This window comes from Triticum aestivum, chromosome 5D (assembly GCF_018294505.1).
Source record: "Triticum aestivum cultivar Chinese Spring chromosome 5D, IWGSC CS RefSeq v2.1, whole genome shotgun sequence".
NCBI classification, from domain to species: domain Eukaryota; kingdom Viridiplantae; phylum Streptophyta; class Magnoliopsida; order Poales; family Poaceae; genus Triticum; species Triticum aestivum.
The window spans coordinates 546,083,207-546,097,832 of record NC_057808.1 but is presented as its reverse complement, the minus strand read 5'-3'; the positions used below and the strand labels follow the sequence as shown (position 1 = coordinate 546,097,832).

The following is a 14,626-nucleotide window of genomic DNA, read 5'->3' as shown; positions in this document are numbered from 1 at the left end:
CACACGGGCTCAGAAGAGAGATGAGACAAGCACAAGATGGAATTATTTGAGAGAGGTGAGAAGGGGTGGTATATATAGGCCTGGAATATAGTCGTTGGAATAGAGCTGTTGGAATAGAGCCGTTGGAAATAGAGCCGTTTGAAAAGTGTCTGTTGAAAATATAGCCGTTTGAAAAGTAGTCGTTAACATTGTAATAAGTAAATTGTTGAATTACTGTTAAAATGCTAGTTGAATTGGTAGTTACAAAATAATACTAAAATATTAGAGAGAGAATATAGATGTTCTGTATATAGACGTTCTGTTGCAAAACTGGATGTCATGAGGGAATCTTTTTAGACCATTGTCTATAAGAATATATAGACATCCAAATATACACAAGCTATTGGAGATGCTCTAACATGCTCATGTTACTACTCTATGTTACAACTCTATAGTGGGGAGTAACATATGTGTGGTAACATGCAACACTTCATTTATTAGACCATAGACTCATCTTGCCTTGATATGTGTGATGTTACTCATACTAGTAGTAATTAGCTATGTTACCACATGCCTCTTTTTCTTCATTTATTGCTTGCCACATCATCCATTTTATCTAGATATGTGTGATGTTACTATTTATGTTACTCCCATTGTGGGTAGTCTAATGTAAGACGTATTTTGACACTACACTAGTGTCAAAAAACGTCCTATATTATGGGACTGAGGAGTAGTAGTATGAGTAACGTCACGCATATTAAAGTAAGATAAGTTTATAACCTAATAAATGAAGTCTAAGTTACTTCCCATTGTGGCTAGTCTAAGGGCAGCTCCAATGGACCCACTCAAACGGAAGCTAAGGACGCATTTGGTTGCCCGCATTTGGGCCAACCGGGTCCGCACGGGATTAAATTGGTTTGTTTAGTTGGCATGTATCCTGCACGGCATAAACTTTAAAGCACTCACAGCCAGGCCCGTGACCTACGCCCACATCGGTAGTTTCTCCAAAGCCAGGCTCGTGTGAGGAAGAGGAGGGGAACGCGGTGCGCAGCTCGTGCGAGCAGGGAGATGGCACGAGCTAGCTCACGCACGTCTTCAAAAAATCGGCGGAAGGATTTCGGCTTGCCTCTCGTCGATTCGGTCGCCCTATTTAGCCCCCATCCTCTCACCGTCGAAAGCCCCGACACCCTTCTGCCCCCTTTCGATCTTTCCCGCCGACACGCACCAGCGCCGACAACCAGGCAAGCGGAGTGCTCCTTCACCGGCCGGCGGTCGAGCGGCGGCGACTCCTGTCCTCAACTTTTCCGACCCTTCATGCGTGCCCCCCCCCCCCGCCCGAGCTGCAGCCATGGCCTCTGTGAGTTCAATGACCTCTTTCTCTGTGTTCGTTCAAGCTAGATCTGAGAGGATGTGGTCATAGGGTTAAATGTGCAAGCATGTGGTAGGGTTGATTCGTGCATTGATCTTTGAGCAGATGCTAGATTTTGATATAGTGGTATCTATTTGTGCTCGATCTGTGTAGATTGAGTAGTATGATAATGATGAACACTATGGATTCATAGCTAGTTGTGTAAGATTTGTAGCATGCTAGAGTAGCTATTTCTGATGAACACAATAGATTCATGGCTAGTTCTGATGTTGTCGTAGCTATTGCTAATGGATTCATATCTAGTTGGCATGTATGCTCCTACTTTCATAAATCGCCCGGTTGCTATGTTGTGGTACTATGTGTGTTATGCTTACTATGTATGCGTGATACGATTGTAGGACATGACGACGCAGACGCAAGATCTTAGTCAGGCCCTTGTCCTGTCGGACAGCCAGTTTGTTGCCTCCTATGTCGGGGACTCGCAGCCCCTCCTCGATCAAAACATACCTGTTGATTCAGAGGTGTTCGAGGTTTCACCTAGTGCTTCTTGCTTTGTGTCAGTTGTGCTCTTAGAGCCAACTGCGCCAACTGCCAATTCAGTCGCCGCTGCACTGAAGGCCAAGAAGGATGGTAGGAGGAACAACATGAAGTGGCAGCCGTTCATGTCCACGTTCGTGCTGAACAAAATGTGCGAGCTCATCTCTAGTGGGGTTAGGACTGACAAGGCCTGCATGGAGGTGCACTTGAACTCTTGGGAAACATTGCATGGAAAACAAAAAATTTCTACGCACACGCAAGATCTATCAAGGAGATGCATAGCAACGAGAGGGGAGAGTGTGTCTATGTACCCTCGTAGACCGTAAGTGGAAGCGTTTAGTAACGCGGTTGATGTAGTCGAACTTCTTCGCAATCCAACCATCGAGTACCGAACGTACGACACCTCCGCGTTCAGCACACGTTCAGCTCAGTGACGTCCTCGCCTTCTTGATCCAGCAAGATGGCGAAGTAGTGGATGAGTTCCGGCAGCACGACGGTGTGGTGACGATGATGGTGAAGCTATCTCCGCAGAGCTTCGCCTAAGCACTACGAAAATAGGACCGAGGGACAAAACTGTGAAGGAGGGCACCGCACGAGGCTAAGAGGTTGTCGTCGCTTTGTGTGGCGCCCCCTCCCACACACACACACACACACACACACACACACACACACACACACACACACACACACATATATATAGGTGGGGGGAGGGAGGAGCAGCCAAGGAGGCGCCCCCAAGTGGGGCCGAATCCTACTTGGGGTCTTGTCCCTTGCCACGCGCCCCCTTGCCTTTCTAGGCGAGCAGCGAAAGGCAGGGGAGGGTGGCGCCCCCCCTTCCTTTCTCCCATGTGGAGGGGGAGGCAGGAGAGGCTAGCCCTCCCCCCTTTCCTTTCCTAGGGTCGGCGGCCAGGGAGAGGGGCGCGCCAACCCCCTTGTGGGCTGGTGTGTCTCTCCCCTTGGCCCATTAGGCCCATAGACCTCCCGGGGGTGTTCGGAACCCCTTCCGGTGCCTCGTTGACTACCCGGTGCACTCCGAAACTCTTCAGGTGTCCGAATATCATTGTCCTATATATTAATGTTTACCTCCGGACCACTCTGGAGCTCCTCGTCATGTCTGTGATCTCATCCGAGACTCCGAACAATATTTGGTCACCAAATTATATAACTCATATAACATTATATCGTCAACGAACGTTAAGCGTGTGGACCCTACGGGTTCGAGAACTATGTAGACATGACCGATACACCTCTCCGGTCAATAACCAATAGCGGAACCTGGATGCCCATATTGGCTCCTACATATTCTACGAAGATCTTTATCGGTCGAACCTTAGGACAACATACATAAATCCCTTTGTCCATCAGTATGTTACTTGCCCGAGATTCGATTGTCGTACCTAGTTCAATCTCGTTACCAGCAAGTCTCTCTACTCGTTCCGTAATACATCATCTCATAACTAACTCATTAGTCATTTGCTTGCAAGGCTTATTATGATGTGTATTACCGAGAGGCCCCAGAGATACCTCTCCGATACTTGGAGTGACAAATCCTAATCTCGATCTATGCCAACTCAACAAACACCTTCGGAGATACCTGTAGAGCATCTTTATGATCACCCACTTACGTTGTGACGCTTGATAGCACACAAGGTATTTCTTCGCAGCCGCAGCACAGGCGCCATCCTAGCGGCGCCGCCGCCAGACAAACACCTGCGATGGCCGGTTCTTCTCACCGGACCAGCGCCACCGCCGTCGATCGCCCCTGTTTTGCCATGAGAAGTGGGGAAGAGGAAAGGACTACGACTGCGAAGAAATTAGGGTTGGGGGTTCTTTTGCAAAAACAAAACACACGACTGGTTGTTATCCCGCCTGGGCCCTCGATCGACGTGGCGGTGGTCAAAGCGCCACGCGAGCTGGTCAGCGGCGGTCAGACGAAAAAAGAACCTCACATGAACAATTTAGAAAAATTTAAGACCTAAATGTGCATTTTGAAAAAAATTAGGACCGAATCGCTTTTGGAAATAATTAGGACCGCGCTTGCATTTTACTCCCAGCCCTAGCCAGCACAGTACGGAAGTGGATCCTCTAACATGAAGAAGAGAAGTCACCTAAGCTACAATTCCCTAACTTTCCTCCTTCATATCCATACGATTAAGGCTAAAATGACTTGAATTAATTTGTAAATTACAAATCTATTGTATACATTTACAAAAATTACATACAAACAAAATCATGATGCAATAAAATCAATTTTAAGTTTATTTACATGAACAGTAACCACGCACATAACCTGCTACAGTAGGTAAATACAGTATTCGCTACTGTGGCCCCGACTTTCCTTCTTTGTTTTGCACTAGACTGAACCGTAGCTTAGGTGACTTCCCTCCTTAATGTTTGTGGATCCACTTCCGCACAGTACTACCATCTTCTTCCTCGGTCAACCACGGGCCACGGCCGATACAAGAGCAGTGAGGCAGTCTGAGGAGCTAAGATTCGATCGACCGATCAGCCGAGCGTGTAGCTAGGACACGGGGATGGAGGCCGCTATTTTGAGCGGCACCATAAAAGTTGTGCTGCCGAAGCTTTTGTCGCTGGTTGAGAAGAGTTGGAATCTGAACAAGGACATCATGAGGGACGCCAAATTCCTCGAGGACGAGCTCGGCGTGATTGTCCGTTCCATGGATGCTCAACTGCACTTGTCGATCGAAGATCTGCGCGAACTGGCTCAGGGGATAGAGGACTGCATCGACAGCGTCGTGTATCGCGCGACTTGGAAGAAGCAGGCTTCCCTGCTCCGCCGGAGCGTTCGGTCCCCCAAGGCGCTCCTCAACGACCGGTTGTTTGCCCAGAAGCTGCAGAGGATGAAGCAGATGGTGGTGGAGGCGCACGACCGGAGGCAGAGGTACCCCGTCCCCGCCCAGACCTCCGGTGCTGTCCCGTCGCCCTCCTCCTCTGCTTCGGATCCGCGCCTCGCGGACGCGGATCTCGTCGGCGTCGATGAGCACCGGGCGAAGCTCCTGGAGCAGCTGGCGGAAGCGGCCGAGGGGCAGCCGACGCAGCTCAAGGTGGTCTCTATCGTAGGGTGCTGGGGGTTGGGGAAGACCGCTCTTGCCGCCGATGTGTACAAAACCGAAGCCGGCAGCGAGAGGTTCGACAAGCGCGCGTGGGTCTGTGCCGCGCTCAAGAGCCCAGGGGGGGTGCTGGCCGACATGCTCCGGGAATTTGGATCTGATTGTCAGGAAAGTGTGCTGCTGGACACCTCCAATGTCTCGCAGCTCTGCGTACAAGTCAGAAATCAGTTGGCCAACAAGAGGTATTTAGAACTCTCTGCTTTACTTCTCGGATTCATTTCACATTTGACTTATTGATTCAGAGAGTTCTAGTTAAGCACTGATGTATCAATTTGGTATCACCTTGCTAGTACTAAGAGTGCTGAGTCAAAACTCAAGAGTCAACAGTAATATCTCAGTTTCCTTAATTACTCTGTGCTGTTGTAAGCAAGCCCTGAAAAATAAGCAGACTATGTGTTCTTCTCTTATCATGATTAAAATGAGTGACTCTCTAATGTTTCTCTTTTTCTACTATGAGTTTTCATCTCTTAAAAATGAAAGATGTACTTGAACCTGATAACTTCTCTGCATTTTATATAGCTAGTGTGAGAAATTGTGGCCCTGCGACCACGGGTGTAATTGGTAGCAAAGTCATTATGTATAGCTGGCTTCAGAAAGGATGCAGATTAAATCATTTCTTCTTCTTGATTTGTTTTTTCAGATATTTCATTGTAATCGATGACATTCAAACGCAAGCGCAGTGGAAAAGAATCAAATCAGCTTTCCCAGATGACAATGATGGTAGCAGCAGAGTAGTGGTGACGACAACTATTCAGTCAGTTGCTACTGCCTGCAGCTCTGAGAACGGCTATGTGCACAGAATGAGTAGACTCGATGAAAAATGCTCGAAGCGATTATTCTCCGAGAAAGCTTGCCCGAAGAAATATTTGCATTACGACCAGCCTGATACAACAGCAATTCTGAACAAATGCTATGGCCAGCCCCTTGCCCTGATTACCATGGGTGAATTCTTGAAATCAATTGGTTGGCCGATTGGACGTACCTGTGAAGATGCATGCAACAACATTCGTTATCATATGGAGAACGGAGAGACCTTTGGTGATATGCGACGCGCTCTGATGCGTAGCTACGCCAGTCTGGGCGGCCATGCTCTCAAAGCCTGCTTGTTATATTTTGCCATGTTCCCGAGTGATCATCCCATGAGAAAGAAAAGCTTGTTGAGGCGATGGTCAGCTGAGGGGATTGTAGAAACCCAAGCTTCATGTGATGCCATGAAACTTGCAGCTGAAAATTTTGACGAGCTTATGGACCGGAACCTCATCGAACCCATCGGTGTAAGCAACAATGGTAACGTTAAGACTTGCCAAACTTATGGCGTGATGCGTGAGTTCATTTTGCAGTTGTCAGTCTCCCAGAACTTTGTAACTTTGTTTTGTGATGACAAGAAAGAGGCTGGCAAATATGCCCGTCGGCTTTCTCTCCATCATAAAAATGCTAAAGATGATGACAGATTCAAGAATATTGATTTATCACTTGTCCGATCCCTGACAATCTTCGGGGAGGCATGTAAAACTGTACTCAACTTCAGCAAGTATGAACTGCTGCGGGTCCTTGATCTTGAAAAATGTGATGACTTGAAGGATGATCATATCAAAGGCATATGCAACCTGCTGCTGCTAAAGTATCTGAGCCTTGGGAGTAGTGTTACCGAACTTCCAGAGGATATTGCAAAACTGGAGCATTTGGAGGCACTTGATGTGAGGAGAACAAAGGTAAATATACTACCAGTGGAAGTTTTCTTGTTGCCCTGCTTAATGCACATATTGGGAGAGTTTAGGATTTCAGGCAAAGTCTATAAAAAGAGTGTTTTCCTCAAAAAGAAGACAGGGAGTGAAGTACAGAAGTTTCTTTTGGAAGGAAAAAGTAGCATCGAAACTCTAGCAGGATTTATCACCGATGGAAGTGAAGGGTTTCTTCATCTCATGGGTCATATGAATAGATTGAGGAAGGTGAAGATTTGGTGTAAGCCATCTGCAACTGCAAGTAGCACTGACTGGTCCGATCTTATCAGGGCCATTCAACAGTTCATTCAGGACAAAAAGGACGAAAATAGTGATACTACACGTTCTTTATCTCTTCATTTCGATGAATGCTCTGGAGATTTCCTGGATTCCATACAAGGACCCTGCTACCTGAGCTCTCTGAAATTACATGGCAACTTAACTATCTTGCCTCAGTTTGTTGTATCACTTCGGGGTCTCAAGGAGCTTTGCCTTTCGACTACTAAACTTACAACTAGTGTTCTTGAAGCTTTGAGTAGTTTGAGCCACCTGCAGTATTTAAAACTGATTGCTCACGAAATTGAGGACTTCAGTATAGAAGTTCATGCACTGCCCAGGCTTCTACGCCTTTGTTTTGAGCTGCAACGTCCGACATTCCCCACAATCAAACAAGGAGCTATGCGGTTTCTCGTCACACTCCAGCTTCTTTGCAAAGATATAAATGCTCTTTCTGTCATCAATATTGAATGTTTCGAACATCTTGAGGAAGTCATCCTTCATCCTAGAGTCAGTCAAGAGACCCAGAAACAATGGGAGAAGGCCGCTGAGGAACACCCAAATGGGCCAAAAGTTTTGTTGTTCAAATCTGGTGATGAAGCAGAGAATTCAAATGATCAACTGAATCCAGCATTCAGTCGTATGGGGATTTCTGAAGTTTGTCCTCCTTTAAATGAGTCGGCGAGCAGCATTGTGGTGTCTTAAGAAGGATCTCGATCCTTGATTCAGCATGCTGGTCAGTTTTTTCGATTACTTCTCTGTAGTTTTACTTAATTTATGTATCACCTTAGTTTCGAACCTTCCTCTGGAGTGTAGACGACCTATTATTGGCGTTAAGTCAATGGAGTGGAACGTCCTTTGTGCTGATTTAACTAGCGTGCAGCTTAATAATGAAAGGGATTCCTTTATATGTGATATTCATTGATCTAGGAAATTTTCAGTTAGCTCGATGTATAAGGCGCTTGTTGGTGCAGGCGGTATCGAAGTAGGCATATATCTACTTACGCGCTCCTCTCAAAGTCAAACTATGGTACTCCCTCTGTAAAGAAATATAAGAGTGTTCTTATATTTCTTTACAGAGGGAGTAGTTGTTTTGAGGAGTTGTAGCTAAGTAGAACTGGAATAGCAGTATGCTTTGTGCTTTTCGTAATCAGGAGGAGACCATTCATTGTCATTCCTTAACTGACGTCATTAGGATCACTTACTACTTTGTTGGTGTTAGTGCTTTGCATTCCTCCATATGGCTTTCCACAATGATGCTGTGTTTGACCAAAAAAACATTATGTGTAATCATCTACAGGCTATGTACATCTATCAACTGGCTACAGTCGTGGCCAATGTTGTCGCGAACGGATCAGCAGGAGGCCATGATGGAGGGTTTATGTCTAAAACTGGGTCATGGTTCAATAATACCTGACTTCTTTATTTTTGTTTTATGACTGGTAGAACTACGAGTTTGTAAAAAACTGGTTGTGTGCACCCTTGGGTGCTGAGATCTGAAGAGTTATTCTGACATTTTTCTGAATAAATAAAAAACAGTGGTCTCTGCTTATTTTTGTTGTGCAGCATATGGTATGGGTATAATGTAATCCACTTACTGGATAGGCTGAGCTATCTGCCCGGTGTGATCGACATATACATTTCCTGGCTTATAGTTTTGGTTGGTTGTTGATGCATCTTACATCTGGGTGTCGTTTGTGTTAATTACTGTTGTTGGGTGCTCGTTTTTGCAGCAAGAACAAAGGCAGCAAAACAAAACTGATTCTTTCAGGACAGTCAGTCCTTGCATAAATCACCAAATCTTGTCCAAATACCATTTCTGACTGCACATTCGCCATCGGAATTCTTAAAGCTTTGTCTTGAACATTCTGACTCAATTACACTAACTCATCGCAAGGCAGAGAGTTTTAAGAGTTTGCAAACAAGAATGCCGGGACACTCCTTCCATACAATGTAGAACGAACAAAGATAAAAAAAAAATTAAAGTTACGGGAGATTAACTTGGTGGATAAAAGCAATCTTCCCCGTTGAGGTGTACATAGATGACGAGTTTCAGCCGAGCCTTGCTTCCCGTTGTATAACCTGAAAATGGACAATTTGTTCAAACAATGTTACTCGATGCTAAACATTGGCCCCAGGGTCTTGCTACCTTTCATCATACTATTTTACCTCTCCAGCAAATTTAATCAAGATTGTTGTCCTGGGCCTCTGCTGGCCTTCAATTGGCACAAAATGTGCTGTCACCACCGCGGGAAAGCCAGCATTATCCAGTACGCCCTATAAGAAATTCAAAAGGTGTTCAGGCATTCATTCTTCATCCAAACGACATGTTACACTTAGATATTTGAGCTGGAGCTCCCACCCTTACAATCCCTGCAACAAAAGCTCCACAGTTGAATGCCCCCATGTCTTTCGGCACGGAAATGAACCTGATCAAACAAAAAGGGACCCACGTTTTAGACTTGTAGCGCAAGGGAGACATTCTGTAGAAGAAAAAAAAAGTTCATCAAACCGGTTAACAAGAAGCTCCTTCTCACTAATCATGTATTCATCCTCATGTTCTGTTCCTTTCTCAAGCGAGTCAGCCACCTGCAAACAATAAGAAAGCATCTATCAGGATAAGCAATCAAATAAGTGCACCCACTCCAGTTATGAGTATATAGCCACAGGCTCTCATTAATACCAACACATATTATAAATGGACATATTATAAATGGATTCCACAAACAACATGAAATTGTATAAAATATTAGAATTATAAATCTTCTGTGTAGGAGTTTTAGGACCAGCCTTCGTCCGCAGACAGTATGTATGACTCTGAAGAGCAAGGGTAAGCCGGTCATGTCGCCTAGGATACAGGGCATAGAAGGAAGGGAGTGGGGGTTATATCTTTCTAGTTTATTCTTCTCATAGGTTAGGCTAGATGATCAATATGAGGTATATGCTAATGCTATCGAAATGAGTGCATCATTTAAAACCACAGAATATTAGGCCATACTACTACAAAGAGTGGAAATTAGGAGAACACTACTCGAAAGATTCTTCTTTGTGTGAATAATAACATTACAAACAGCACAAAAATGTGAAAATATCATTCATGTTAAGTTTTCCATCCAAGCTCTTCTTTAGTGCTCACGCTTGTGAGAGAAATTACTGAAAATGGAAATATTATCTTTTTGACCTCCATCCTATTTCAACATCCTGACTTATTTCATTTTCCAAATCACAAGTCAGAATTAGAAAGACAGAAACCAAATAACATTTTCCAGATGTTCTTAGTTAGGTAGTCTGGCAGAAATATCAAACACCATGGCAGCTAGGTATAAGCCTTTTTATCAGGCGTAATACTCAGGCGGGTCAGACCACTAACAGACAAGCTCAGCCAGCAATCTTTTGACAGGACATGAGGACAACAAAGAATGTGCACAGTGAAAGGAAAAACTAAGAAGTTAAGTGCACCCTTTACAAGAAACAGAGTAGGAATAAAAGAAGATTGATATGCAGAATAGATTACCTTTCCAAACAGTACTTTCCATACTGTGCTGTGAATGAATGATAAAATGCCCAGCAGTCGAGTCTCTCGTCTATTCCCCTGGATTGATTATTACAAACATTAACATGACTATCTCAACAGGATAAAAAATTATAGAAAGCATTAAGTATGTATAGAATAAGACAATAAAGGAGGTCAATGATGTAAATTTGGAGAATGCACGGAACCCTTAGAGAAATGATAGCCTATGAATATTCATATTTATGGAGTCCACACAAAATTGTGAGGTCACACTAAATTGTTATTATTCAATCAGTTCAAAAATTAATTTAACATTATGTTGTCTAAATTACAATTCAAACTGACAACTCTATCCAGATATTGTGCTATGATTTCCTCTTCAAAGAAAGACGTGATACAAGCAGCAAGTTCGTTATCCAAAATAAGTTACGCAAGTAAAAGGCCATGACTATGGCATGCCACTCACAAGTCATAACAAAGAGCGAGGAAGTATATGAAGCAATAGACAAGTATCTACTACAGAGCCATATTCTGGACCAAGAAAATCATGGAATAAGAGAATAATTATGCATCAAACCTTCTCCCTGTGACAGAGCAGTTCAAGAACTCTTGCACCAACAGCATAACCAGCATCCTCCAGCCTGTATAAATCATAAAAGAAGAGAAACAAATGTTACACTAAGCATCAAAGAATATTAACCATGAAAATGGAGCAATGCATTTCTAGTGAGAAACATTGTCGAACGTCCTTGCATGATTTAGCACAATAACATCACTGTCTCCATTCTCCAATGAGAAGTAACGAGATAGTGTCTTATATGGTGAAGTAACAAAGTAGAGAAATAGATACGCTGAAACATTAGAGCTGCAGGGAATGGACCAACCAAATGTTCTAGTCGCATCATATGGCATATCAGAGAAACATCTCAACATATGAAAAAGTAATTGTGAACCTTTACATTATCTGAAATTTCGGATGATTTAAGAAACTAACATACAGTAAGTGGCAAACACATAGCACCTGAAACTTTATGTGACTTGGATATCAACATATGAAAAAGTAATTGTGAACCTTTACATTATCTGAAATTCCAGATGATTTAAGACACTAGCATACAGTAAGTGGCAAACAACATAGCACCTTAAACTTTATGTGACCTGGATATCAAAGAGTAGCATGTACTGACTAAAAATGGTTGTACCACTAGTCACCAGGTACCAACCAAGTATTTTCTACCATGAACAGACATGCAAATAAGAAATAGAGACTACCTCCGCTCCAGCTCAGCAATGTTGTCAACTTGTGTCTGGTTGTATTGAACTAACTCCGAGAACAAGAATGCAAACGCACTCAAACTGACCTATGAAATACACAGAACATTTATTAAGCATGTACGATAACAAAACAAGGAAACAAATAGAATATTTTGCCACAAGTTACAAGCTACAAACGGAAGAATGAATGTGCCACTACCTCTTACATTCAAATCCTTTCACATTTAGGAAGCAAAACATTCTCATACTGCAACCAGGGCAGAGGAGAAGAAATAATTTAGCTCTAAAAATATATCCAAGTATCACTAAGGTGCATAGTAACTTTCACTTCAATATATTTATGCTATTTATTTAACCCGTCATTTAATGCAAGAGTCGTTGTTTGTTATTGTATTTAGCCCTTTTCAAGAAACTGGTCCTCCTTAGTGCTTAGAGGGAAGTGACTACAGTTTAGGTTCACGTTCGCTTGAATGTACTTCAGAGAAAATTGAGAAACCATTTGGAGTATTTATCATGTAGTACTAATGTGATAACTTACTATAAGAAACGTGTCTGCATGATACAAAAATATATTGGCACAAATACAAGTAGCCGCTATCAAAAGCTTCAATTTAACTTCAGAAAGGAAAATACCAATGAAAATAATGAATGCCACTCCAGTATACATTCAAATCCTCTCCAGTATACATTCAAATTCTTTCACATTTAGGAAGTAAGTACACATTTGCATATTGCAATCAAGGTAGAATAAAAGCAAGATTTGAGCTCTAAAAAAATTATCCAATTGAAAGCATCACGGAGGTGCACAGTAACTTTCACTTCAATACAGTTTGTTGATATGCACAATATTAACGAATTTCCTTCCATTCCTGAAGAAACACATGAACAGAGTAGTTGGCTTGGGCAATAGTTTCTGAACATCTCCAATGGAAGCTACTGTTAGAGATACATATTAGCTTCCTTTATAGGACATGTTATTCCCAATCTTCATAAGAGGTTTGGTGCCCATATGTACTTAGCATATTCGTACTGGCCCTTGGCCTCCAGGACATACAAGTTGCCTATTTCCTCACAGCTAACACTACCACCGTGCATTTGGTTTCAACTTTCAACTAGATTCACATTCCACTTGCATACTACTGCATAACAAAAAATAAACAATACCCCAACAGTTACGGACCATAGCAAAAAGCAGTCATGCTTCTAGAACTAACTGACCAGGATCTGAGACAACTTCCCTCCAACATACTCCCCTAACCCATGAACTTGCTTCGGTTATCTATACCTGACTAACGGTATCTGAGGGGTTTTTGATGTGGGGAAGACGTGTACCTCCTGTCTGCCACGACCGAGAGGCTTGTCGAGCACGTTTGCGTACTGTTTCGCCTTCCCCACGCCGATCATCTTGTCCGGCCTCCTCTGTGGTCTCCCTCCCTTCGGGTTTCTTCAGATTTCTTGGGGTTTCTCGAAATACTTATGACCAAGCTGAGGCCGTACAGGGGTTCCTGGGTTCCCTCTTTCTATGCTGCAATGGTAGAAGTGAGGCAGTTTCTGAGACGTTTAGACTGCACAACTGAATTATGCTCATTACTAGAGTCCAGTCAATGAATCAATTCTGTATTCAGCATGCAGCAAAGGTGCTCTAGGATAATGGCATGGAGCAAATTGCATGAAACAAAAATCACCAGTAATTGAAGGATAATGAAAACTGATATATGAGCTAGGCAGTCTCTGAAATCATCTGGGAGGAACTGATATGTCATACACGCAAACAGAATTGTTGCTCTAGAGTTTGTAAGATGCCATGACCACATAATTCTTTTTCACAATTTACATGTTCTTGCAATGCTATTTAAGTAGAGTTGTGTACATGCTTGTTCCCTAACACCTTTGCTACAAATCCTTCTTTGCTCGCATCTTAGACTACGCCGGACGGCAGCGAAGAATTGTGATATTTTTGTTACAATGATCTGTATGGGGCCACTGAAATTCATGCACCTTCAGAAATTGTTAGGTTAGGCCATGCGGTCCTGGCATCTCAGAGGCTCTAACGCAACAATTTGTTTGGGGGTATGGCATCACAGAGCAGCAGCAATGGCATACAGAGCATGATGAAAACAGAAATACTAACATACAGCGGCGTCCTTTCTGCTCGCACAGCAGAAGAAGCACAGAGGGAAGCGGCAGTACCAGTGGACGGGGAGGAGCGCGGGCCGGACAGATCGGGAGCCGGGTAGGTCGACGACTGTGGATCTGCACGCAGGGAGGCCGGGACGGGCGGGGGCGGAGGCGGCGGAGATTGACGTGTGGGGGCGCGGGCGGGGACGGAGCGGCCTGGATCCGGAGCCGGCTTGGATGGAGGCGGTGAGGACGGGCACGGGCACGGCGGGCGGGCGGGGCTGGCGGCGATCCGAGGGAGGCGAGGTCGGGTGTGCTCCGGGATGAAACCAGAGAAGTGGGAGATAGGGGAGAGAAAACGGAGGTGGGATGGGGAATTACGTTGGTAGTTTTGCGTTAAAAAAAGTTTTCAGGGATTTTGCGGTAATTTTTCAGAAGTAGGGGGTTTTTTTTTGAGGGGTTGAAGTAGGGATTTTTTTTTTTGAGACAATGAAGTAGTAAAGTAGGGATTGGTATTCCCAAACCGAGAATGGAGCGTACCTCACTTGGCAAGGCGTGGGAGTTCGCAGCCAGCCCACCAGGGTTCGAGTCACGGCCCAGTCGCATGCGCAGATGCGCCCATAAATGTGAAATCACTAGTTGAGGAGTACTCCCCTTTTTTCGTAAATCCGTTTATTCAAAACGTTTTATTTCTTAAATCGTCCTT

At 44.0% G+C, this 14,626-nt stretch overlaps 2 protein-coding genes across 3 annotated transcripts; one reads left to right on the top strand and one right to left on the bottom strand.

The window, feature by feature from the left end:
- Window positions 1-4,263: 4,263 nt before the first annotated feature.
- LOC123123702 (disease resistance protein RGA4) lies at window positions 4,264-8,565 on the top strand. Of its 2 annotated transcripts, none has more exons than XM_044544267.1 (3): window positions 4,264-5,198; window positions 5,657-7,750; window positions 8,325-8,565. In XM_044544267.1, exons 1-2 carry the CDS (start codon window positions 4,420-4,422, stop codon window positions 7,716-7,718), a joined length of 2,841 nt encoding a protein of 946 aa, XP_044400202.1. In that variant the 5' UTR covers window positions 4,264-4,419; the 3' UTR covers window positions 7,719-7,750; window positions 8,325-8,565. The 2 variants fall into 2 exon arrangements, with proteins under 2 accessions (XP_044400202.1, XP_044400201.1); XM_044544266.1 differs by having other exon boundaries at window positions 4,265-5,198; window positions 5,657-7,749; window positions 8,314-8,565.
- Window positions 8,566-8,803: 238 nt separating this feature from the next.
- LOC123123703 (trafficking protein particle complex subunit 5) lies at window positions 8,804-14,290 on the bottom strand. The gene is made up of 9 exons (XM_044544268.1): window positions 13,993-14,290; window positions 13,135-13,327; window positions 11,800-11,888; window positions 11,105-11,168; window positions 10,528-10,605; window positions 9,526-9,602; window positions 9,376-9,442; window positions 9,183-9,290; window positions 8,804-9,095 (listed from the first exon to the last, which is right to left on the bottom strand). The coding sequence occupies exons 2-9, from the start codon at window positions 13,204-13,206 to the stop codon at window positions 9,066-9,068; spliced, it is 585 nt and encodes a 194-aa protein (XP_044400203.1). The 5' UTR covers window positions 13,207-13,327; window positions 13,993-14,290; the 3' UTR covers window positions 8,804-9,065.
- Between the last annotated feature and the right edge of the window lie 336 nt (window positions 14,291-14,626).